Genomic DNA, 23,408 nt, shown 5'->3' with positions numbered 1-23,408 from the left:
CACAGAGATCTCTGAATCCAACTGCATCACCGACGGTCAGTCCAACACGACACAGGCAGGTACTCAATTACACAGGTTGTAAACAAACAGAGACTTTGTTGAAACCAAATGGAGAACACGTCGGGTGTGACGTTATGGCTGTCATGTGGTTCATGTGTGCCCACTGAAATACCGAAAGTACAGAGGGTCATATTTGAAGCAGTTACTGGTTAAGTAAACAGTTGTTTACAATTAAACCTTTTCTCACCCAAATGACTATTGGCAAGCCTGGACTTTTTGCACATTGTGCTTCTTGCCAGGCCTACTTTTTTTTAGCACATTCTGAGATTGCAGCAATTAGGCCGGTTCAGACCAACGCAGTCCCCAGTCATTTGAAAGGAGCCAGTCACTAAGCACAGCAGGGAGGCCAATGCAGGGGGCTCCAGCAACAAAAAACTGTGTTGTCCAGCTAAAACCGAAACCAGGCTCAACTTTATTCACTGCAATGTGACATCATCCAGCATTGCACTGAACTGTATATATGCAGGGATTTAAGGCTGGGGTATGTTTAAACTCAGTTTTCATGTGGGTTCTAACATGTCTAATGTTAAATGTGTTTCTAGCTGTCTTGAAAGGCACCATGAGAAGCTAACAGCTATAGGAACAAGTTACTGGTTAATAGGGATCATTGAACACTATGCATGGTCCTGCACTCAGTTGCATTAGACCCTGAAGGTTTACAAAATGGGGCTTTTTGCAGAAATGAGCCGAAGAGCTAGTTCACAACCGTAATATTCTTCAATGAAATTAAACACTTACCAGTTCTTAACCTTTTTAGGTGGTGTTCTAGTGCAGCTGCTTATGTTTAAACTACATGTAATATTTGCCTTCTTTGAACAATGATACGTACCTACACAGCTGGGCTTGTTTTTCAGTATCCCAAACACGCTTCATCACAGGTATGACAGAAGTCTCCTTAAACCCCCACCACAGCAAAGGAAGGCCCTCTGGCTCCATTTCCATCAGCAGCTCTGCCTCTCTACTCTAACCTCAACATGGTGACTCATACCACTGTGAGTTCTCATTAGTTAAAGCTTCCACTACGTTCACAACTGCAGCTATTTCTGGTTCTTCCTCCACAGATTCCTCATTCAGACCGCTCTAACTGATTTTTAAAACATTACTGACAAAAGCAGACCGAACATGCGTCAGCTAATAATGCACAAATCACTATTGTATCAAATTGTGCTGTTCTTTGTACGTGATATATTCACGTTACTAGGCAGTGCCCCATTGCAAAGTGTCCTGCCATGGACATCATGTTTCATGATCTGCATCTGGTCGACTCATTTCCAGAGATGTTAAACAGTTGTAATTATTCCTTTAAGCCTTTAGCTGATACTCTGACCTGGAGACTTCCAAAGGTTTTCATTTTAAAATCAATCCAGATGAGCATTGAAGCTCTGTGTCAGAAATCATCTCCATCCTAACCAACACACATGACCATTTAAATTCACGGGTTATGTGCATGCCGATGTACAAAGGAAGCAGATTGTCAAAGTTGGAGTCGGTTGTTAAGTTGCAGAAAACACTACAAACTTGGAACAGCAATGAAGAAAAGCAACACCAGGGATTACTTTTCCTGAACCAATGATGATGAGGAACTGGTACTGACAGTGTTAGCAGTACTTAATAATAAGTAATTCATTGTGTTGCAATCACCACTGGTAGTTGAGGCTGAGGATGTTTGTTTCCTTACGGAAAAATGTCACATAATATGAGCATGACCAATCAGGGAGGGATAACAACTGATAGGAAACAAATGTGAGTGTCCGCATCATTGTTTCCAAAAGTCTTTTTTTCTCCATTCAGATCAAAACACAACTTTAGTTTTCAAACTAAAACAGGAACAGCTTCACTGAACTCTGGAGAACTGGAGGCTGAAAGTGGGAACGCAAATGTCAGAGTGAGAGTCTCTGAAATCTCAAATCTAGAAGACACTTGGCGAAGATGTCGAGAGAGCTTTAGGTGATAAGAGCTGACGCCGGTGTTGATGAGCTATAAACAAAAACATATGATCTCTGCAGCAGAATTTATACTGCTCATAGAATGGAGGAGAGGTGAAACCCTTCAGTGGGCCTCACATCACACTTCAACTAAAAAGGCAAATGATGGTAATTATTCTCAACTTTAATGTCATCATTTTTTTATCACGCCAGGAAAATAATTCAATATTTGATCATTCCTTAAATATTTTATTTTGTGTGGCTCGTAATCTAAACTCAATTCATTTGTGTAGAACTTCACGTAAAAGCACTGAGGAAAAGTCAGGGGGAACCTCACCACATTCACCCTGTGCTGCACTCTGATTATCTGTTGCTGTTGCTGATTCCTCTAGATATCAAATCTGCTAGAAATCTAGGAGGCAGAGGCTAAAACTGTCAACGAGACCCTCGAAATGCCTCTTTCACAACCAGTGATTTGATATGGCAGGCTGTGGGCTCAGGAGATAGAGTGGGCCGTCCACTAACCAGAAGATCAGCGGTTTGATCCCAGTCTCCCCTATTGTGAATGCAGAGAGTTCAAGATACATGAACAATCCAGACTAGAAAAGTGGAAATACAGACCGTTGTTTACCATTTGGCTCCAATCTGAGGCTTTTGTCAGTGAGAGGAAAACTTTGCTGAAATACTACCCCCCCCCACCGCCCTGTGGAGAAGATACGGAGGATCTGTGGAGTTTGGTGCACGTCTGGAGGCTGACCTCAAGCATGTTTCAAAGTTTTACAACATAGTTTTACGGATGGGGGCCACTGGCTGCCTCGAAGGTAAAAAACGAAAACCCCAAAGTCTGCTGAATTAAAACCATTTTGTGTGATAATTCAAAAATGGTTGTTTATCACAAGGACCAATTTATGACGAAACACCACTAGAATAAGTTGTTTCTTGTTTGTAATGTCTAAGAACGAGCACAGTTAGTTTTTTGTAATGTACTCGCTCATGTTCCCAGAGAGTCAAACTTCACAGACAGAATCAGATTCTGCACATGTGGTTTCCATACATTCACAAGCGTTTATGAAAATCACACAGTTGCATTCATTAATAGCTGTGTCTTTCGGTCCTGGATAAGAATTCTTCATATTGTGACGTGGTTTCAACCATACTGAGAAGTTTGTATGGTCATCAACATGAGTTAGAAGTGGAATGTTCTATAAAACAAAGGGGATGCACAAACGGGGGGGGGGGGGGGGGTTCGTTTACCCCGCTGCGCCCCACCCCCCATGGCCCTTGACTTCATACCAAATGGTGAGTCCTCAAAGACAGAGCTGAAAACAGGAAACCCCGCAACGCAACCCCCCACCCACAGGGGGGTGCATCTATTAGCATGACCGACAAAGACGCGCCATCACCTCCACCTCAGCTTTCTATTAACATGACAACGACACAGAGACTGACACAATTAGCTTTCATGAAGACGAGGGGCTGCAGGAACACATGTCAACAAGCCGAGAGGACAAAGACTGTCCGAGTGGCTGCAGGAACCCCACATGTATTCACACAGAAAGACGGTGGAGCAGGTTAACGCAGATGGGAGGGATGAAGAAAAGTCTGCAGAGGGGATGTGAAATCTGCAGCTTCACACAGAACAATCAAAGCTTTCTGAAACTTCACTGCAACAAGTAAAAGTCCTGAGAAAACAGCGTGTAGGCTGTTGTGTGAGAAGTCAGATCTCAACGGGGAACAAAACACAATCCACCGAAAGTTCTTCTCCAACTTTCTCAAATGGATGAGAGGCTGTTATTTGCAATGGGTAGTAATACATGTGCTGCACGCTGTGCATCCCTTCTGCTTCTCGTGTGAAGCTGTGTCTGAGCTGCATAGTGAAACACACTCACCGTCACATCTCAGCTTTGGGAACAAGAGCAGCATCCAGATCAAACTCCTCAGGAATGTGGCCATAGCGGCGGTGTGCACACGCACTGGTGTCCGACACGATCTCTATCACAAACTAACGATGGTGGCTTCATGCACTTTCACAGCTTCTCCTCCTGCTGGAGCTTCTCCTCCTGCCGGGTCCTCAGTGAGCAGCCGGAGCGGCACAGACTCTCCAGGTGTCGGAGCAGACGCGCATGAATGTGCGGGACAGACGCGGCTTCGCAGAAGGAAACAAAGGTGCGAACCTCCGGAGCTTAGTCCGACAGATCACGTCGAGAGCCGCGGCTCTGCCCCAGCTGCTGCTCCCAGACTGGCCCCTGCGCTGCCTGCGCAATCAAGCACACGCGCGCAATGAGTTGCAGTAACGTTTTGGTGGAGGGCGCCATCTAGAGACAGAACCACTCAGCAACAACTGTGCGTCAGTCTGAAGCCTCAAGCTCAATGTAAACATATGATCTAGTGTGTGTGTGTGTGTGTGTGTGTGTGTGTGTGTGTGTGTGTGTGTGTGTGTGTGGTACATCCTGGAGACCTGTCCAGGATGTTCTCTGCAAACGTGGAGAAATCACAGCCATATGGTACACACAGCCAAATACATTTAATAAACAGACATCTGAGTGGTTTTCCTTCAGAGTAGTTATTCATTTTATCCAAGATATGTTATCATTTTTTTCCAAGCAAAGAATGTTCATCAACTGCATTCTCAAACACATTTGATATGCATTCGGTCAGAAGTGAGTACAGTTCGTTTTGTGAGGAAACTGGTTGGTTTGGTTCTCATATGTAATCTGCCAAATAAAAGATGCTTTAGGCACAATAGGAAACATATAATCCAGTATTTCTGGAACAAAATGAAATGACGTTAATGTCAAGAGTTTCACAGTTCCTCTTCCAATCTGTCTTAATAACAACTCATTTTAAACCACATCTCTTCCCTTCAATTAAAGTAGCTTAGATGGAAATACAATTAGAAAAAGAAGAAAAGAAAACCAACAAAACAGACTCCAGTAGTAAAAAATGTCTGTTAAACATAAAACAACCAGTGGCATATTAAGACAACCATTGTGCACAGTTCATGTCCTAACAGACTGCATCATGTGGAGTTAAATAATGAGTGCAATGTTTCCTCTTTGGTCAGTACATAAAAAGCAACAGATCATTTGGTCAGTGAAGATCCTGTTGAGTGATAACTGAGACACAACTGCTGCCAGAAGACCCATGCATACATTCAGAACAACATACACACATGTGGTACATGTAGTTGAAACGTGAACAAAGGCAAAGAATCAAAGAGACAATGTTTCCAGTCAAAACATGAATGAGACCGTTTGGTCAGGAGTGTCCTCCTCACAGTGACGTCATACCAGTCCAGTGGAGTCCTGGTAAAGCTCCAGCGTCTCTTAGCAGTCACAATCATTACATTGTCATTTCAGGATGGTTACAGCAGCCTCTTGGATACAGGACACGGCCTTCTGGATGTCGTCCTCTGTCTGTTCAATGGTGATCACAACTCTGATGCTGAGGACGCACATAGGAAACAGTCAGACACAACAAGCCAATGCCAATGACATTAACACATGCTGTGCACTGTAAGATAAATACATGAACATATAAATACAATATGTTCTGCATTAACAGATTAGTAGTGAGTATCCCTCTCAGCTCTGAGATGATTGGATTCCTACTAAAGACACAAGTCTTAAAAAAATGATCCATGATTTCCTGGAACAACTAGACACTGTAGTTTTCAGCAAACATATCTGACAACAGGAAGAAATGGCACATTTACACACTGTTGTCATATACAGGATGGTGAATGTGGGGCTAAGTCAAACTACAGTGTGTGTGGGCACACTGACCCCCTACTGACCATCCTGAGTGACCCATCACAAGTGGTCAACTTAAAGTTCATGTGTGAACACACATGAAATCAGATCTGATCACTCAGACCGCATTCCGAGGTGTCTGAGACACGTGGCCACATTCTTTTCAATGTGTGAATGCAAATGTGTACTGGGCCACATATGAAGGATCGCCTACACAGCAGACGGCCTCTGAACTGCTACACTCTCATAATGAATCAAACGTATTTGTTTGTGGCCATAATATCAACATGGCCCGCCACATAATGATTGATATTTCTCTTAAATGGGTATACATTTTCTCCATAGCACAGCAGCACATAGCTCAGTGATTCATTCCTCTACTCCTGACTCCTTTCTTTTAACACACACAGACCCAAGCAAATTGTCACCTGACACGTTGGTAAACTTAAGACTGGGTTAAAAAAAAACAGAATTTGGTCTTCACGAACACAAATGATTATTATGATTATTTGCATAGAGAGCAGGAAAGTGAAATCAGCTCGCAAATGGTCACAGGAGACACATTCAGGACTGAAGTGAACAGGGCCCATGATACATCAGGCTGTGATGAACACATGGAAACTTGATAGTCTGTTAAGTTCCCTGTTGGCTTGAGTCTACGTGTGAGGTTTGTTGATGAAGACTTAGTGAATAGTTATTATCATTAACTACAACTAAATCATTATATTATACTGGTCATACACTCAGTGGACAGTAGGTGCAGTATATATTGGCAAGGATTTAGAATTCATGTTCTGCAGGTGGAGCTTTACCTGGGTGGGGGGAGGAAGCGCTCCTCTTTGTCCAGGTAGCGTGCAATGGTCAGGGCCACACCTCTTTCCAAACACTGACACAGAAAACATAAAAACTAAATAAAACACTTACAACAAATAGTCTTAATACTGAATTATATACCACAATTTGATCTACAACTGTGGGACAATTTAGAAAAATTAGGCAAAATTCGAAAGCATACTAAATATTTCTGTGTTCATTTATGCCCTTAAACAAACACAAATGTGTAAAGGCGGAAATTGTTTTGTTAAAATCTAAAAAAAGAGTCATCTTGATGCTACAATACTGCTGAAGAGAAGCTCCTCAACAGTTTTGAATAATATGAACAAAACAGAAATTTGGGACAGGGAGAAATGTCTTCATTAAATATCGTCTTGTGTTTACAGGTGTAGGACTTACATAATCTACAATGGAGCGGAGCAGCAGCATGTCAGCGTCTCTGGAGCCAGAACTTTTCTCGAGCTTTAAGTGAAGAGCCGGGGCAAATGGCACTCCCACTAACTTCAACCCTGGAGTTCTGTCATACAAAGATAAACAGGCAAAAATCCTCACACAACACTGACAGAAATTTCAACGTAAAACGCTGTGTATCTTTAGGTGAATTCCTGATGAACCCACAGAACCAACAGCTATATTCAGATATGATAACATCTCTGTTAAGCTAACTTTGGCTCATTGACAGTTGTCCCTGTCAAATAAACAAATAAATGAAATTGAATTAAATCTAGTGGTGAAGTTGCATGTTGCAGCTGAATACCCCTCACCGCACCCTTCCTGTGTATATTTAATTGTATTGTTGACAAAGTAGTAGTAGTAGTAGTAGTAGTAGTAGTGTTATAATATTCAGAACATGTAATATATGTTGAAATATGTGAGTATTGATGTCAGCATAAAAACATGTAAATTTCACCAATTAAAGGTTCAGAGTGTAGAATTTATTGACATCTAGTGGTGAAGTTGCATGTTGCACCTGAATCCCCCTCACCTCACCCTCCCCTTCCAAACATGAAAAAGAACCTGTGGAAACCTTCAGTTGTCATAAAGACTCAAAAGTTTAGTTTGTCCAGTTTGGGCTACTGTAAAAACACATGGCAGCCTCCATAGAGAGGACCTGCTCCTGATGTAAATATAAAGAGCCCATTCTAGAGTAAAGAAAACAACAATTCATGCAATTTAGATGAAACACACTAGAGAAAACAGCAATATGATTATTTTATATTAAATTTCTGCCTATAGATCCCCTTTACCTAAATTGTACAAACTAGACCTTTAAATTTAATGAAGTCACTCCCTCTGAACAGGACTACTTTAAAATACTAATTCCTAAGCAACAAACACACCACATTTAGTGTTGCAACCTCTCTCCCTTTTGTAAATTAGAAAATAACTGAATTGTTTAGCACCTACAGAAGTCCCCTTGATTGAGTTTAACCTGCAAAAGGCAACTACAAACTAATAGAGTAATTTGTATAGAGACATATGTTGTCATTCAGCACTGTCTTGATTTACAGGGACAGACTGTAGTCAGAGAAAGAAAGTCATGTAGTGCAGAAGAACTTACCCCTGTAAAGCCTTGTAAACCTGTTTGCACTTTTCCCTCAGGACAGCAAAAATATCTGCAAAGGAGATGATGAAGGTGAATGAGTGAAAACAGCACTGCTTCTAATCAGCAACTTTAGCACTTAGAAATGAGTCTTCTCTCAAATAGCACCTCGTCTCAACCACGCTTCTCTGTACAGCTGAGGTACACAAATGTCCTAATAAAAGAGAGGTGCACAGAAGTAAAAGTATTTCTGAGCTTGTACCTGGATCCTCCTCCATGATGTTGAGGGCCTCGATGGCAGCAGCAGCCAGCATGGGAGGCAGGGACGCAGAGAAACAGTAGCCCTGACCTGACAGACGCTAAAAAAACCAAACATCTTACTTCTGACTCAGTCACAGCAGACGACAATAGGAGAAGCATTAAATCAGCAGGAAATCACTGGCTTGTTCTCTGTTGAACCGTTCGCACTTCTTCAAATCATTGATACCTCTTGGATCAGGGCAAAGACTGTTTGCAACATAATTATCCACAGCGGACTACAACTAATGACATGAAAATGCAACAGATACACATGATGCCAAACTTCAGTACTGGGTTCTTTCTTACAGGGGACACTGACTGTCTGACACAGGAGACATGACTCACTGACTCACCTCAATAGAATAATGTCATTTAAATTCGAACATTATCTCATGGCACTTTACATAGTAAGGTTGAGACTCTACACTGTTATAGAGAAAACCAACAGAATAAAGCAGAGTCAATGTGTGCGGCTATATGCCTCCGTCGTTTTTTCAACAGGTATCAATAAAACTGTTGTTGTTTTTACCTGGTGGTCAATGACAAAGGAGCGTCCGCAGCAGAAGCCTCCAATGGAGGCCACAGCATTCTCCATGTTAGCGCTGATCAAGTCGATGTCATCGATCTGCAGGGGAGCAGAGATGGTTCAGTGTTGTGACTCAGATATGCTCTTAATGTTGATCATTACTGCTCATCAGCTGCTCAGCCTTTAACAGTGTGAATCTAAAGTATATCCTCGAAGCTGAGTGCACTTACATTGACCCCAAAGTGTTCTGTTACTCCTCTGCCATGTTCTCCCAATACACCAAAAGACAGGCTCTCTTCCAGAAAGATCCGCACCTTGTACTTGTACTTCAGCTCCACCTGGAAGTCACACAAACGGGCACCAGAGCAGAGACATTCAGATCCTGTTCAGACCTGGTATTAACCTCAGTCCAGAGTGATCCCATCTCAAGTGGTCCCAGGAGACACGTTCAGGATGCATTTTAATATCTGGGGTGAACAGACCAACTTAGCACTGACCACTTGTGATGGGATCTCTCAGGACAGATATTAATACTAGGTCTGAAGACAGCCATATATCACATCACATTTGACACATCTCCCATGTTTGAGAGTTACACAGCAGGAGTTCAACAGCTACCATGGCCCAATAAAACTAATTCAACTTATAACCATGTTGCAAGGGAAATGAAAGGACAGCCGCTTATATGTTGTCTCAAACCTTTCGCGGTGTTGAAGTAACAGGAGTGAAACATATACACTGCTGAATGACGTCAGCATCATGTAAACAACTTTAGCTCCTTGCTCTTGAGCTCATTGTTTGTATCTGCTACAGGCAGATGATCCTTCAGATGAGCTCTCAGTTAGATGTCTGACAGAGTTACATAATGTTAAATGGTCCTAAGGAGCACTGTCGGCTCTTCTTTACATGTTCACAGCATCATAAACCATGTTCACCTTTTCCAAACGGGGAAATGTGTGAACAAAACATAACACCTCACGCCAAACTCTTATTGTTGTGTTGAATCAACCTATTACACCTGAGTAAGACCATTTAAGGTTGAACTATGTGATATTGTTTGTGCTGATTTTTACAAGACATTGATGTGCAAGAGGATCTTTATCACCACAGGCCCCATGACAGCATTTATTGAGTCTGGCCAGGCATTGAACCAAGGAGATAAGGTTCATCATAGTATATCATTAGCAGCCTGTTAAGTCGATCAGTTTTCCATTTACCAGTTCGGGGAGAGGACAGATGTCCGCAGTGTTGATGTACAGCCCCTCCACAACAATGAACTTCCGGGTCACTCGAGCTTTACGAGGATTCTGCAGAAGACACAAAGTCTGGTATTGAACGAAGCTTTGACGACAGTACAAGTCATTAAAACAGGAATATACATGTAGTTCAAACACTTGAGGCCGTATGGTGACACCTGACATCTGGCAATGACCACACTAATAATAGTATTATTAGTAATGTTTTCATTTAAAAACAAAATAGATCTTTGAGTGTGTATTAGAAAAATAAACTCTGTCTATAGGTCCTTCCAGAAACAGGGATCCCATGGTGGGAGCATGACGAATCAGGGCAAGGTATGCTGTGACAGGTAAGACTCAATCAATCGTCTATGTGATTGTTTCCAAAAGTCTTTGTTTGTTTCTGTCTGTCCAGACTGAAGTGCAGCCCCAACTGATTTTTTTAACATGATGTAGCCTAAAACTAAACAACACTGTACGAACCTTCTGGTCTTCCAGCTCCTGCTCCTTCAGCAGCCTCTCCAGATCCTCCATGTCGTTGTGTTTGAAGTATTTGATAAAGCTGCGGGACGCTTGAAGACCCTTCTGGATGGAGAAGCAGGCTGATTCATCCCTGGACACACAATCAAGGACAAAATAAAAACTAGGGAACACAAATCAAAAGCAGGCTGCAGATGGTGGATGTGTCTGTGTGCACTGAACCTTTGACCAACTACAGCTGACAGAAAATCATTGTGGCTTTTTCGCATGATACACGATATACAGAGACAGAGCTTACACGAAGATGATGTCACCCCTCTTGGAGTAGGCAGGGATTGCACTAGCAATGGTTGCAAAGCCATACGAATAGATGATGGCCTCTTCTGTCTTCATGAATGTGGCCAGACGGCTCTCCAACTCCAAGTGAACATCTTGAGGAGGAAAACAGGTAAGTGGTTAATTTGCATTTACTGAGAACATATTCAGGCTTACATACCAGTAACCACACCGACTCCAACATCAAATTCAATGACTTTTTAAAGACTTTGCAGGTTCAATTTCAAGGCACTGGCCTAGTAAGATTTTTGATACAGAGAACTATCAGGCATTACAGAAGCTCACAGACAGAATACAGAGGCTTCTTGTATGGTAAAGCTAAATGTAATTCAATGAGGATTAAAGGAAGAGTGTGCCAGCAGTTTTGAGAAAATTTTGAGCTATAAATTACAAAATAGTCATTTGTGCCGTAAAACTGTAGCACTGCACTACAGATGACTCTGTGGGGAAACCACTGCAAACAGGAGTTAAACAATATATCTCCCAGGCTCCATCCTTTTGACTGATACTGGAGCCAGAGTATCAAACATATTCTTAACAGCCTCCATGTTCTCTACAGTCTGTTGAATTATCCCCAAATCAGACAAGAGGATGTGAACAGAAGATGAAAGGCAGATCATATTTTCTCACTCACCAAAGGTTCCGTAGAAGCCTCTTGGACCACAGGTGCCCACACCATATTTCTTGAGTGAGGCCAAGGCCTTTTGCTGTCATGAGGAGGAGAAAGAAAAGTTTAAAAAGCAGTTAAACAAAGATTTTTTTTCCACCACGCTTGAAACAATAAATAATAAAGGAGTAGGAGTAATACTACAGGAAGTAAATCCTTAGACTAAGTACTAACCTTAACCCGCTCATTGTCGAGGAGACCCAGGAAGTTAAATGATGCAAAGTTAACACACTCTTTTCCATTGATTACGATTTTGTGGCTGGGAGGTCTGCAATGGAAAGCAGTGTGTAAACATTTCAGCGAACACACTCACAGTATTGAGTTCAGATCACAACGCAGTATCTAGTTTTCGTATAGGCACCGTATCAGGGTTGTGCATACTGTCACCACAGTGTTGTGCATTTGTCCTCATTTTCAGGCAGCCACACCCACTCACTTCACTGAGGTATTCACTTTGAATTGCTGACACATGAAACAAGCTCATTTATAGTGCCACAGTTCCATTGGTTCATTGCACGATGATCTTAACTTTCAACCAAAACAAAGATGACAAAGACATGGCATGATGTCTGACTGACAACGTGACATGAAGTTACTGTTACTGAGCAGCTGACATATATGTTGATATTTTTGTAAACCACTGTAACCAGCCAATTGTCAGCAATGTCAATAGTCAGGCTCTAGTCTGATCAAAATTTGACAATAAAAGCGGAAAACTCCCTTATACCACCACCACTCACACTAATGCTTTTGAGTGCAGGTTGTTAAAATCCACCTTCTGCCACTGTCTGACGTGTAGTGTGTATCAAGTAGTTTCAGCTCTTCTTTGAAGCTAAATAATGTGTGTACTGAGTCAATTATTCAAACTCTACATGTCTGCAGCACGTTAATTAAATTAATCCATAAATAATGATAACTTCTGCTTTCTATTCTATATTTTCAGTGTCATCATTTGTATAGTGAGGTTTGGTGTTGCTCTCAAATTGCAGGAGTGAATTCTGTTCAAAACCAAATGTGATGATAAAGAACAAAGCTTGAATGAACATTTAGCCCACGAGGACAGTTGGTTTCAGCCAAAACTTAAAAGCACCATGAAAAGAAAAATGCATGTTCCCAGGTTTAATCCTGTGCCCCTGTGTTAAGTGTACATTTATCTCCTATAAATATAAAACCAGAATCTTAAGATTTTACATCAAACTTCTTTTCTCTTCCTGTAAACAACTGTTGACGACTTGTCCTACACTCAGGGCCGTTAACTAATGCTACATCCAATTGAAAACCTTCTGGAATTTATCACTCCCTGGGCCTGACTAGAAATTCAGACCGGTTCACATACACTGTCTGTCTGAGCAGGTTGACAACAAGACCTTATTTTGAGCTGCTTGTTACTATCAACTCTGCCACGGGGGCATGGAGCACATTCAATGCTAGTGGCTACTGTAAACACCAATCAATAATATGAGGATTCAAACAGCTCTGGTGTTGGTTTCCCTGGGTCTATAAGCAGTACGTGAAGCAGAGTGATGTCCTGTGGGTTTTACCCGGTGACAACATCGTAGTTGAGGGACGGTTGCTCTTTGGACAAAGGGGGAACCAGGGGCTCTGGCTGCCACTCCTCAATCAGGTCCTCCTTTTCCTGTAACATGGACCCAGATGACAGCTGTTTGTGGACACAGACACAACCACTGCATTATGTTTTTCACTGTGCTGACTCTACCTTCTCTGTCAGTTTATACGTCTCATGAAGTTTGTAGGTCTTGGAGAACAGAAGCCTGATGATCCAAAGTATGAGAATCCCCTCCAGGATCAGGTGATAAGCAGGAGCCTGAGGCCGACAGGGAACAGTTAGACCGGCGTCAGACATTTTCAAACATGGGTTTCAGTGTGTTTGGGGAAATCCACCGAAAAACGCCTGCGATCACGTGACGTTTAACAGCGTTTCCACGTTCAGCCCCGATTGTGACTGACAGCTTATTGGACCAATAGCAGAGCAGCAGAGGGTCTCCGCCTCTGGAATGTTGGTAGATTTAGCAGGATAAAAACCATGAGTCGCAAACTGAAGAAAACAAATCGCAAGACAGCGAACGCAGGACTTTAGATTGAAAAACAACCGCTTCTTTCAAATTCCCTATGTATTTTGTCATATGTTTGGCTGCATTTACAAAGTAACGCCACACCTTGATTGCACAACCTAAACTCACATTTCATTCCGGACTGTTTTTTTAAAAAACACCCCAAACAACAAGTATCTGTGTTTTGTTTTATTCGTGTTCCTGTGACCCACTATATGATCTCACCTGTGTCTCCGTGGACAGCAGGACGACCACACAGCAGTTTCAAGACATAAACAAATAAATAGCATGACATGGACTCTGTTATCTTGGCTTCTACGCCAGAACTCAAGCAGTGGATCGGTTTCAAATCATTTCTGCTTTTGAGAGGAAGAACGATCCGCGAGGTTCAGTCAAACTTCCGTGTTTCATGACTTCTGGCCGTTGAGTGGCCGCGAGCAAGTCGAACAGGCGCCGCTGATTGGCTGCGACACTCGGTCCGACACGTTCCCCAAGCCACCGTACCGACAAGTTTAACGTTTACAGCTTCGGACTGAACTGAAAGCACCGACGTGTCCGCGAACAAGCCGGGAATCGACCCGGGGACGCCAGAGGAGACACGTACCTCATAACACGCCTGCACCAGCTCCACCAGCACCCACTGTTGCCCGGACGCCATGTTCAGCTCTCCTGTGCAGCGTCAGTCCTGCTGCGTTCACGTTCTAGACAAGAAAACCAGGACATCCGAGCGTCCATCCATAAAAATAGATAAGTTGAGGTAGGCCTTTGTACTTTAAAAGGTTAAACGTATACTTGGACAAAAAGCTATAGGAGCCGAAGATTTGATGAATTTGGTTAGATAGTATTTTTTGTTCGAATTATGGATTGTCTTTGAATCAAGTTTGATCAGACTTTAAGTTACTAGAAGGATTTTTTGAGCGCGAACGTTGTCAAAGAATTGATGACTGATCCAAATGTAAAACAAGTGATGAAAATGTTTCAGGATATGAAGACTTGTGCGGTGAATTTGAAGCTAGTCATAAGGAGTATCAGCATGTATTGTCGGAGAAGGAATGCGAATCTGAGGATGTATTGTGGTATCAACCCTAAAAGAAATCGTTGGTGTTGGAAGCGAATGCATGGCTAGTTAAACACGAAAAAGATGAGGATGATAATAGTGGTGATGATGACGTTGAGATAAACCCAGAAGACAGTGTTTCTGCAATTCATGAAAGGAAAGCGGACGATGGTGGATCAAAGGTGTCCTCAACCTCCTCTGCGTTGAGTCGCGCAGCCGCTGAGAAGGCCGCGCTAGAAGTTAAATTGGCAGCTCTTAAACAAAAGCACGCCATAGAGAGCGAGGAACCAACCATCTCCTTGGTCTTAGCCACATTCAGACACAGGTGACTCTCATTGGCCCACTCCACAAAGTCAGCCACCACTGCCCTGTACTCCTCCACCCGCCCATCCCTTATACACCCAACCGTGTATAAGGTGAACAGGAAGTGGGGCAGCACCGTCCCCTGCAGGGCTCCTACATCACTGACCACCACATCAGACAGACCACGACCCAGCCGCACAAACTGTGGACTGCCTGTCAGGTAGTCAGTAATCCAGGAGATGGTGGGCATGTCCACCCCCACCACCTGCAGCTTCTCACCCAGCAACAGCGGCTGAATGGTGTTGAATGCACTGGAGAAATTTTAAAAAAGTGATTCTCACAGTGCAGCCAGCCTCATCCAGGTGCGACTGAGCTTGTTGCAGCAGGTAAATGATGGCGTCATCCACCCCCACATTAGGCTGATATGCAAACTGCAGCAGGTCCAATAAGGATTTCACAGGTGGTCTAATGTGGGTGAAGACCAGCCGCTCCATCACCTTCATCACGTGGGACGTCAGGGCCACCGGGCGCTAGTCCTCTGGTCCAGATGGTGACTTCCTCTTGGGGACAGGAAGTTTGAAATTGGCAATAATAATAAATAAAATACAGCCAGTTAAAGGTGATATAGAACAATTATAGCAAAAAGAAAATTATAGGAAGGCTAAATAGTATGGAGGATTTTGTGAGCTTGTACTTTCATGCAAGTTCCCTTTGTTTCTGAAGGGGGTTGGTCGGGTGTTTGGCCATTTGTAGTTTCACATTATTTTAATTTTAGACTGTCAGAATTACAATGCTAACACAAACACAACACATGCTGTTTATGGCATTACACCCAGACATCAACAAGAGGAACAGTGTGAGAAGTATGTCCACTGATGAAGTGAGTGCTATGTCCTGAAATAATCCTTCATATTTCTGTCAGTGATCTTTTGTGCGCCACGCAAAATAACACTTAGAAGACAAGGCTTACTGTAAACAGATTTAAAATGCAACCATCTCTTCTATACATAACTATAACAGGTAACAACCTTAGGCTGCTTACCAAAGTTTCTGATCGGTGAGACTGGAAAGCCCACTGTCCCAGTGGCCACTAGTCAGCTTACCGAGTTGTTTCAAATGGTCTTTCTCCCAGGCATGCAAGGATTTACACAACACTTATACCAATTCAACTCTTTGTAAAGAACGAAAATGGCAAAAATATCTTTTTAAACATTTATTATATTAATCAGATAATATAGCAGTTGTTATTGCATTTTTGGGAAACAAATCTTTAAACTTGATATTCTTTGCAAATCCTCAAGTCATTCAAAAAAGGAAAAAACAACCTCAGAATGTAATTATGAGTTAGTATCTCATTGTTGTGAGAAAATGTATTGTTATGATAGGTGGATGCAATAAATGTGAGATAAGTATCTCGTAATTATGAGATTGTTGATCTTTGTCTTTGGTGATTGTAACCCACTTATATAAAATTGCAAGTTTAGATTCTAGTGGTGTGGATCATTGTGTCATTCCTTGTTTTCATCTCTTTCTTTTTCATTGAAACAAACTGACATAAAAGGTGACGCTAATCTGGTATTTTATGGGTGAATTTTCTGATAACATTATTGCAAAATCTTTAGCAGTATAATTGCACAAATGTATCCAAACAAATGTTTGTAACAAATGTTAAGAATTAGATAACAGAAATCCAGACCTCTAAAAACGGCTACTGCACAAATAATATCTAGTTAATGTTCTTTATTAATTGGTGACAGAACCCGAGCCACTCTCATTCAAAGGAGTTTTGCCATTTTTTATCCAACTATCATTGAGCAGATTGTTCCTTTTACCGATAAGAATGTGGGTATGGCATCAGGCCGTACTGCACTGATAAGGTGTGGTCCTGAGGAAGACATGTAAACATCATAATAACTATGGCGATGTAAAAATGTATATAATAATATGCAATTATCTCTCTCTTACACACACACACACACACACACACACACACACACACACACACACACACACACATGCTGCTGCTGCTGCTGCTGCTGCTGCTGCATGCGGGGGACAGCGGCCGTCCACATTCCACATGGCTTCACACATGATTAGCAGAGTAACAGAGTATTAAATTCGTAGATTAGCTGAGTTGCAGATGGTGATTCAGCAGTATGCTGAAACCTGCAGCGCAAGTAGTAAGTAAGTAGCACTTTGTGTAAAACCATCAACATAATAATGATTAGATTATTTATATATATATAAATAATCTAAATATATATATACACATAATATTTGATTTAATTTCTTGTCGTTATATTGAATTTTAAGCCAATATTCAGGTATTTTCAGTGACAGTTCTTTGGGTCATTGTCATTTTTCAAACCACATAGCTTTGCATTTACAAAGTAACCTAAGTCAAACCCAAAACCCTTAAATATGTAATACTGAATTAAACTGTACAATGTACAATGTACCAAAGATCAGACAACTTGTATTAAGTCTGCGGTTTTCCAAGCTGAATGGACACCGTTGTCTGACTCATTTACAGCAGCATTCTCGGTTCTGCTCTTGTACATCTGGATCTATTTGAAACAGGTTCTAGCTTCTGTCAGGTCAATTTGGATTTGGGTCCTGCCGAGTTTTTGGTCCACCTGTTTGGACATTACAACACACACAGTCCATGGCTGTCTGCATTCAAGCAGATGAGAGGTAAACTTACATGGAGAGACCACTGGGTCTTGAATGTCAGGATGAGGTTCTGTTATACCCTATTTCTACATGTTTCTCCAGCCACAGCTCTGCTAACTGTATTGCCGATGCAAACGTACTTGCTTTTGACCCAAGGCACATTTTGTGTTGCTTCTGCTCAAGACTTGTGTTGCAGTGGACAGGATGATAAATGTGGAATATTCCTGGGTCTTGACTGCGCAACACCTTTAAACCAGAATTTATAACTTTTGTGAACAAGTCCACATCTTCCAATCCCCAGCCGAGGATTGAGGTGTCGAAACCTCCAGCTTTGATTAAATCACTCTTGAAAACACATGTGATTCCAAAGCCATAATCTCGCCAGAAACCACTTTTCTTGGTGAGCACAAATTGGTTTTCCCTGTGGGCCTTCTCAGCATACACTATCTTGGGGTTGTACTGACTAAAGACAACAGGGAAATAGACCTGTTTCCCTTGGACGGTGTTGTCTCTGCAGCGCTGCAAGGCATCGCCATTAAATACAAGATCGACATCGCAGAAGAACAGCAATGTGTCGTTATCAAGCTTTGAGGAGCCCAGCTCCAGAGCCAGGCCTCGTGAAAAGTTGCCTGGGATGGGGATTACAGAGATGTCAGCTGTGGGATACTTCCTATAGTAGTCATTGATTAACTGAAAATGTTTTCCACTGTTCTGATTGCTCTCACTGTCCACAAGGACAACAGAGAGCTTAACATCTTGTTTGGTAATCAAACAGACTTTCTCAAAGTTCTCCATGAAGTAGACAAAGGTGTCGTAGCGACCAGACAATGGAACGACAATGTTGACCTTCCTCTGGCTTTGCTTCCACATTTCCCTGGTTGATTCATAGAACTGGAAGGGCGATAAGAACTTCAGGGAGTTGGACAGGAAGGACAGGGATTGAGATTCGGAGTTGATGGCAGCCACAAGTTCAACCACATCCAACTCTTCAGTTTCAGAAAAGAAGGGCCGACTAAAGGGCTGCTGAAGGTAAGCGTGCCGCCTCACAGGCACTGTGATTTTGCGTCCCTTATGTTTCTTGTACAGAAGCAGTAAATCTAAGATGTATTCAGCCCCATGCATTGGATCCACCCTGTAGTAGCCATACTGAATCTCTTTAAAGTCAATTATACGGCCACGTGTTTTAGAATTCTTATTAATCATTTCCATGACCTGCAGAATAATATCTTCTAGTGCAGTCCAAAGCAAGTTCCCGAGGCTTTGTCGCACAATCTTGTTCTCAACAGCCGAATAAATGTGGCGTCCTGTCAGGAAATCCCACTCAATGACATCATTTCTCTCATTGGGCTGATAGCGCATGTAGGAAGGGGGCGAGCCCAGTTGTTGATCCTCCCACAGCACTTCAGTATCACTCAGGTAACTCATAATCAAACCGTCACGGTGGAGCAGGATGGTGCGATAACGAAGCTCGGAGATCTCACGGCTCAGTGTGAAGCTGTGCAGGCGGTACTGGTAGGCTGGCTTTTTGTTGGGGTGAAGTGTAATGGCATTGCGGATCTTGCTACTGTGAAGTTCTTCAATGAAACCTTTCTTGTTGTGTTCATAGTTTTCATAGAAGAGCTGCTGCATCTGTGAAAAGAGTTTGAACACCATATTAAGGTGATTTCCAGGCACAAAGTCAAAAATTGCAGATGAGCTGCACACTGAGCTCAACACAGTAAATTATCTGACCAATACACTGAAAAATATTGTCTATATACACAAAATACAGGCAAAATGGTTGCAAGAGTGCAGATTGTATGAGGCATATGATTATAACAAAATTAAAATTACAGACTTGAGGTGAAAAAAACATGGACCAGTAAAAAAAAACAATATTGTGTTCCTCAGTTTTATTGCACTGTGGATTACCTACTGATCACTTACAGTAGTTGTGTGCACAGTTTTTTTCTCTAAAACACCTATTTTTTTCATTTTCAGTCTGTTGTTTTTCGGTTTGATCTTCACAGACAATGGTTCAGAGAATCTTGTTCTGATGGGATAAAATGCGTCCTGCTGGACTTTAGTGATGTCACCATTATCCCTCTTAACGTAACATTTCAGCTCCATCACAATGTATAGAGACCAACGGTTGCTGTTCTATAGCCAGTGTGCATGAGACAAGTTTGTCACTAATAATTTAAACCAATATTCAGGTATTTTCAGAGATCGTTCTTTGGGTTACAAAGTGACCTAAGTCAAACCCAAAACCCTAAATATGTAATACTGAAGTAAACTGTACAATGTCCAATGTACCAAAGATCAGACAACTTGTATTCAGTCTACGATTTTCCAAGCTGAATGGACACAGTTGTTTGACCATTGCCGTTCTATAGACAGTGACACACACACTCACAACTGAAAAATCTAAGGACACATACAAATAGAGCAAAACTTTTTTTTTCCTGTTTCTGTCACTTTCCCTCCAGGCACAAATGTGAAGCAGGTGCACAAATGCTCTTGTTTTACTTTTTAGGAGATGTAAAAAATGTGCCATATATAGTCATTAACACCAGTAAAATACAGCCACAAAGTATCTCTCTCCATTACAATTACAAGTGAGGTGTCAAAAGGTCAGTCAGTTCTGTTGTTTTATTTTCTGCACTTTAAAACACATACACAGCATGTCATCCAGTATACATGCCCTACACTGTGTTCGATTTTGGATACTAACATCTCTGAGAGTTTTTTTCTTTGGGAGTTCCCTTAAGTAGACTTAAGAAAAATGTGTTGCCGCCCCAGTACAAAGTGCTTGAAACAGAAAGAAGACTGGTTCAATCCATACCTCATACGACCACACACACTGTGTCCCTCCAAAGCGACGCACACAGCGGCCTACTTCCACATCCTCATGGGTGGTATACATCTCCCTCAGACAGGTACTGATGTGAGGGACCATCCTGCGCAGCACCTCTCGACTGAAGATCATCCCAGGGCCTCCCATGCAGAAGTTCTCTCCGGGCTCTAGGGCCAACTTGCCCAACTCCTCAGCCATGCCGAGGCCCGTCTGGCCGAGGTAAAGGGGCTTGCTGCTGTTCAGTGAGCGCAGGAACAGCTCCAGCTTCTCACCTGGAAAGAGAGACAAAGTAAAATGGGCTTTTTTACAAAACAGTCATCCTGGGCTGGATATTCTTATATTACTTTGCCCAGTATGAGCACATCTTTCTACAAAATAAAACTAGTTAAAACTAACAAAATCATCTTATCCTACAAACATGGATTTATTTATTGAGCCATGCGCATGCAAATGTCCTGCTCAAATGAATATACATGATATGCAGAAAATGTTTTCACACATGAACATGTGTAGTAGAGCCACTAGGGGTTTCCTTCCAAACACACAGCTCATGTTTCTTTGAATAATTCATCCATCTTAGTAGCAGTAAGAATAAGATGGACTTTCTCGATGGTCTTACCTGAATTCTGTCTTCATTCTATTCTATGCAATGCCCTCACTAACTACAGAGATCAGGGAACATCACTTCAACAAAGTGTGACAGGCTAAGAAATCCAGCAGTCAGACAATCACACAGGTTGGAAAGTAAATGTTTATGTGGTAAAACTGAATTTAACTCCACTTCAAATATTGGTAATAATAATTCCTCCCTGTGTGTACGGTGAGAAGCCTATATCAGTAAAACCGCAGTTGAAGGAGTCTGAGATGGAATGGACAGTTGTCACAAAGGTCTTTTAGGTACGACTGGATTAATGCATGAGCACTGACCCTGTGTTTGTGGTAATTTGCTTGAACACATTTAGGGATAAACATCCTGGACATTTTGCCACAGGGACCTCCTTTACCATGTCCCTAAAGATTTGACCCATAGGAAGGAGGGAGGGTAAAGGAGGGAGTCACCTGATACCTGTTACATCCACCCTGCTTTTAAGGTCAGGGTCAGGTCATCGTTATTTAAGATTAGCTAAGATTAGAAATCTAAGATGAGTTAAATAATGTTGAGATCTGGGTTCAGCTTGGCGTCAATAAAATAAGAACCCTTTATTTCACATGATCTGCATACGTTTATTTATTTTAGACTATAACGACATAATATCCCATTATAAATAAATATAACTCTTCAAACCGTACATCCATACATTAGAGAAGCCCACCATGCACATACACACACACACACACACACACACACACACACACACACACACACACAGAGAGAAACATTGTGTTCCAACAACATCCACAATATGTGCAAATGATGCTGCCTTTTCTTTTTCATGTGCCAGTATTACCACTCGTGTGCAATGTGTGTAATATTACAGTTTTTCTTAATCTGTACATGAATTCAATATCATGTGTGATATTTAAATATATATGGTCATTTTACAAAACACCTTTTACTTGTATCTGTATATCTTTGACTTCTCTGTTTCACTGTGATCTATTCTACGATATATTTGAGTTTACTGTTATCAAGCTGGCACAAGAATTCCCTTCGGTGTTCATAAAGTTGTATCTGATCTTATCTCATCTTATTGGTAAGAATAGCTCAGTTCTCAGAATAGTCACCTCTTATATAAACATCATCATCCGCTCGCATGAACCACTCGTATTTATCCAGGTAATGGTCGTGGATGTACTTGAGCATCATGAATGACTTCTTCTGTGGCGGGTACGAGTCGTCCACACCGGCCAGAGAAACCACGGGGACGGGGGCGGGCAGGTGGATCGTCCCGGAGCCGGTGCTGGAGAAGAACTCCACCGTCCCGGGTACGGACCTCGTCCAGGTCCGGTACGCGGCGACGGCGCGGGAGCCCAGATATTTCTTGGCTGTCATCACACCGACGTAGAGGAACCGCCTCGGTCTGCTGACGGCTCTCCCCGTGTCCCCGCTACTGTTTCCCCGACTCAAAACGAAGTCCTCCCCCGGACTTAGCTGCGGGCTGTCCCGGGCTTTGCTAGCCGCGGTGTTACCGAGGATGTCGGGACCGTTACCGATGGAGGAGTCTCTGTAGTAACACGCGGGAGACTTTTTCCTTTTGCTCTCCAGCACCTGGGGGACGATGAGCCACGAGGACGCGGTGAATCCCAGAAAAACGCCAAAAATCACGGTGGTCCACGGCCTCCTCGGTTTCAGAGCCATGTCTGTTTCCCCTGCGGAGAGCTGAGCTCTGCGGTGCCTGTGAACACATGAATGCTGCCGCTGTCCGGAGCTGCTGACGTGTACGGCTCCGCGGAGCTCTAGCGAGGCCCGGGTGTCCTACCTGACGTGGAGACGCTTCCCAGCTCTGGGGGCATAACGCACGGGGCTGAGCGGACCCAGTGTCCGCTCTAAAGTGTCATCATATCCTATCTGAGACAGTCCTTCCCCCGGTGCACGACGCTGACTTACAGCCAACTTCCAGACTGACAGCCTCCACATGTCCCGCCTCCAGTCCAGTGCCACATTCTCCTGTCGCATCAAGCGTCCTCCTCTCCTACTTACTTCTCCTATTTCCTCCTGTTTCATGTCCTGTCTCTGCTCCAGTTACCAATACATCACCCCGACCACTTGTGAAGAGTCCTGTTCTGTATGTCTCCTCTTTTCTGTTTCCTGCCTACATCTCACTAACACCTCTCTTTGGAGAGGAGGATTTGAAGTCATGTAAAC

The 23,408-nt window shown here is 42.6% G+C and overlaps 3 protein-coding genes across 4 annotated transcripts in view; all 3 read right to left on the bottom strand.

Moving 5' to 3' along the window:
- Positions 1 to 4,083, bottom strand: part of ror2 (receptor tyrosine kinase-like orphan receptor 2) — a 43,168-nt gene extending 39,085 nt beyond the window's left edge. Inside the window, exon 1 of the mRNA XM_020082374.2 lies at positions 3,875 to 4,083. Within this exon, the coding sequence (XP_019937933.2) occupies positions 3,875 to 3,938 (64 nt within the window). The 5' untranslated portion in view covers positions 3,939 to 4,083. The remainder of the gene's footprint in view (positions 1 to 3,874) is intronic.
- Positions 4,084 to 4,490: 407 nt separating this feature from the next.
- On the bottom strand, positions 4,491 to 14,481 carry sptlc1 (serine palmitoyltransferase, long chain base subunit 1). Of its 2 annotated transcripts, none has more exons than XM_020082625.2 (15): positions 14,338 to 14,481; positions 13,379 to 13,486; positions 13,203 to 13,297; positions 11,836 to 11,929; positions 11,629 to 11,701; positions 10,957 to 11,089; positions 10,662 to 10,791; positions 10,158 to 10,247; positions 9,171 to 9,278; positions 8,944 to 9,039; positions 8,377 to 8,473; positions 8,133 to 8,187; positions 6,971 to 7,088; positions 6,550 to 6,623; positions 4,491 to 5,429 (listed from the first exon to the last, which is right to left on the bottom strand). In XM_020082625.2, exons 1-15 carry the CDS (start codon positions 14,389 to 14,391, stop codon positions 5,336 to 5,338), a joined length of 1,419 nt encoding a protein of 472 aa, XP_019938184.1. In that variant the 5' UTR covers positions 14,392 to 14,481; the 3' UTR covers positions 4,491 to 5,335. The 2 variants fall into 2 exon arrangements, with proteins under 2 accessions (XP_019938184.1, XP_069369563.1); XM_069513462.1 differs by having other exon boundaries at positions 11,836 to 12,436; positions 12,542 to 13,297; positions 14,338 to 14,406.
- Positions 14,482 to 16,293: 1,812 nt separating this feature from the next.
- Positions 16,294 to 23,048, bottom strand: chsy3 (chondroitin sulfate synthase 3). Its single transcript, XM_020081652.2, has 3 exons — positions 22,328 to 23,048; positions 20,591 to 20,874; positions 16,294 to 19,395 (listed from the first exon to the last, which is right to left on the bottom strand). Exons 1-3 carry the CDS (start codon positions 22,899 to 22,901, stop codon positions 17,824 to 17,826), a joined length of 2,430 nt encoding a protein of 809 aa, XP_019937211.1. The 5' UTR covers positions 22,902 to 23,048; the 3' UTR covers positions 16,294 to 17,823.
- Between the last annotated feature and the right edge of the window lie 360 nt (positions 23,049 to 23,408).

Source organism: Paralichthys olivaceus, chromosome 18 (genome assembly GCF_024713975.1).
Source record: "Paralichthys olivaceus isolate ysfri-2021 chromosome 18, ASM2471397v2, whole genome shotgun sequence".
Lineage (NCBI taxonomy): Eukaryota > Metazoa > Chordata > Actinopteri > Pleuronectiformes > Paralichthyidae > Paralichthys > Paralichthys olivaceus.
Note: the sequence above shows the minus strand (reverse complement) of the source record. Positions and strands in the feature narration are given on the sequence as shown.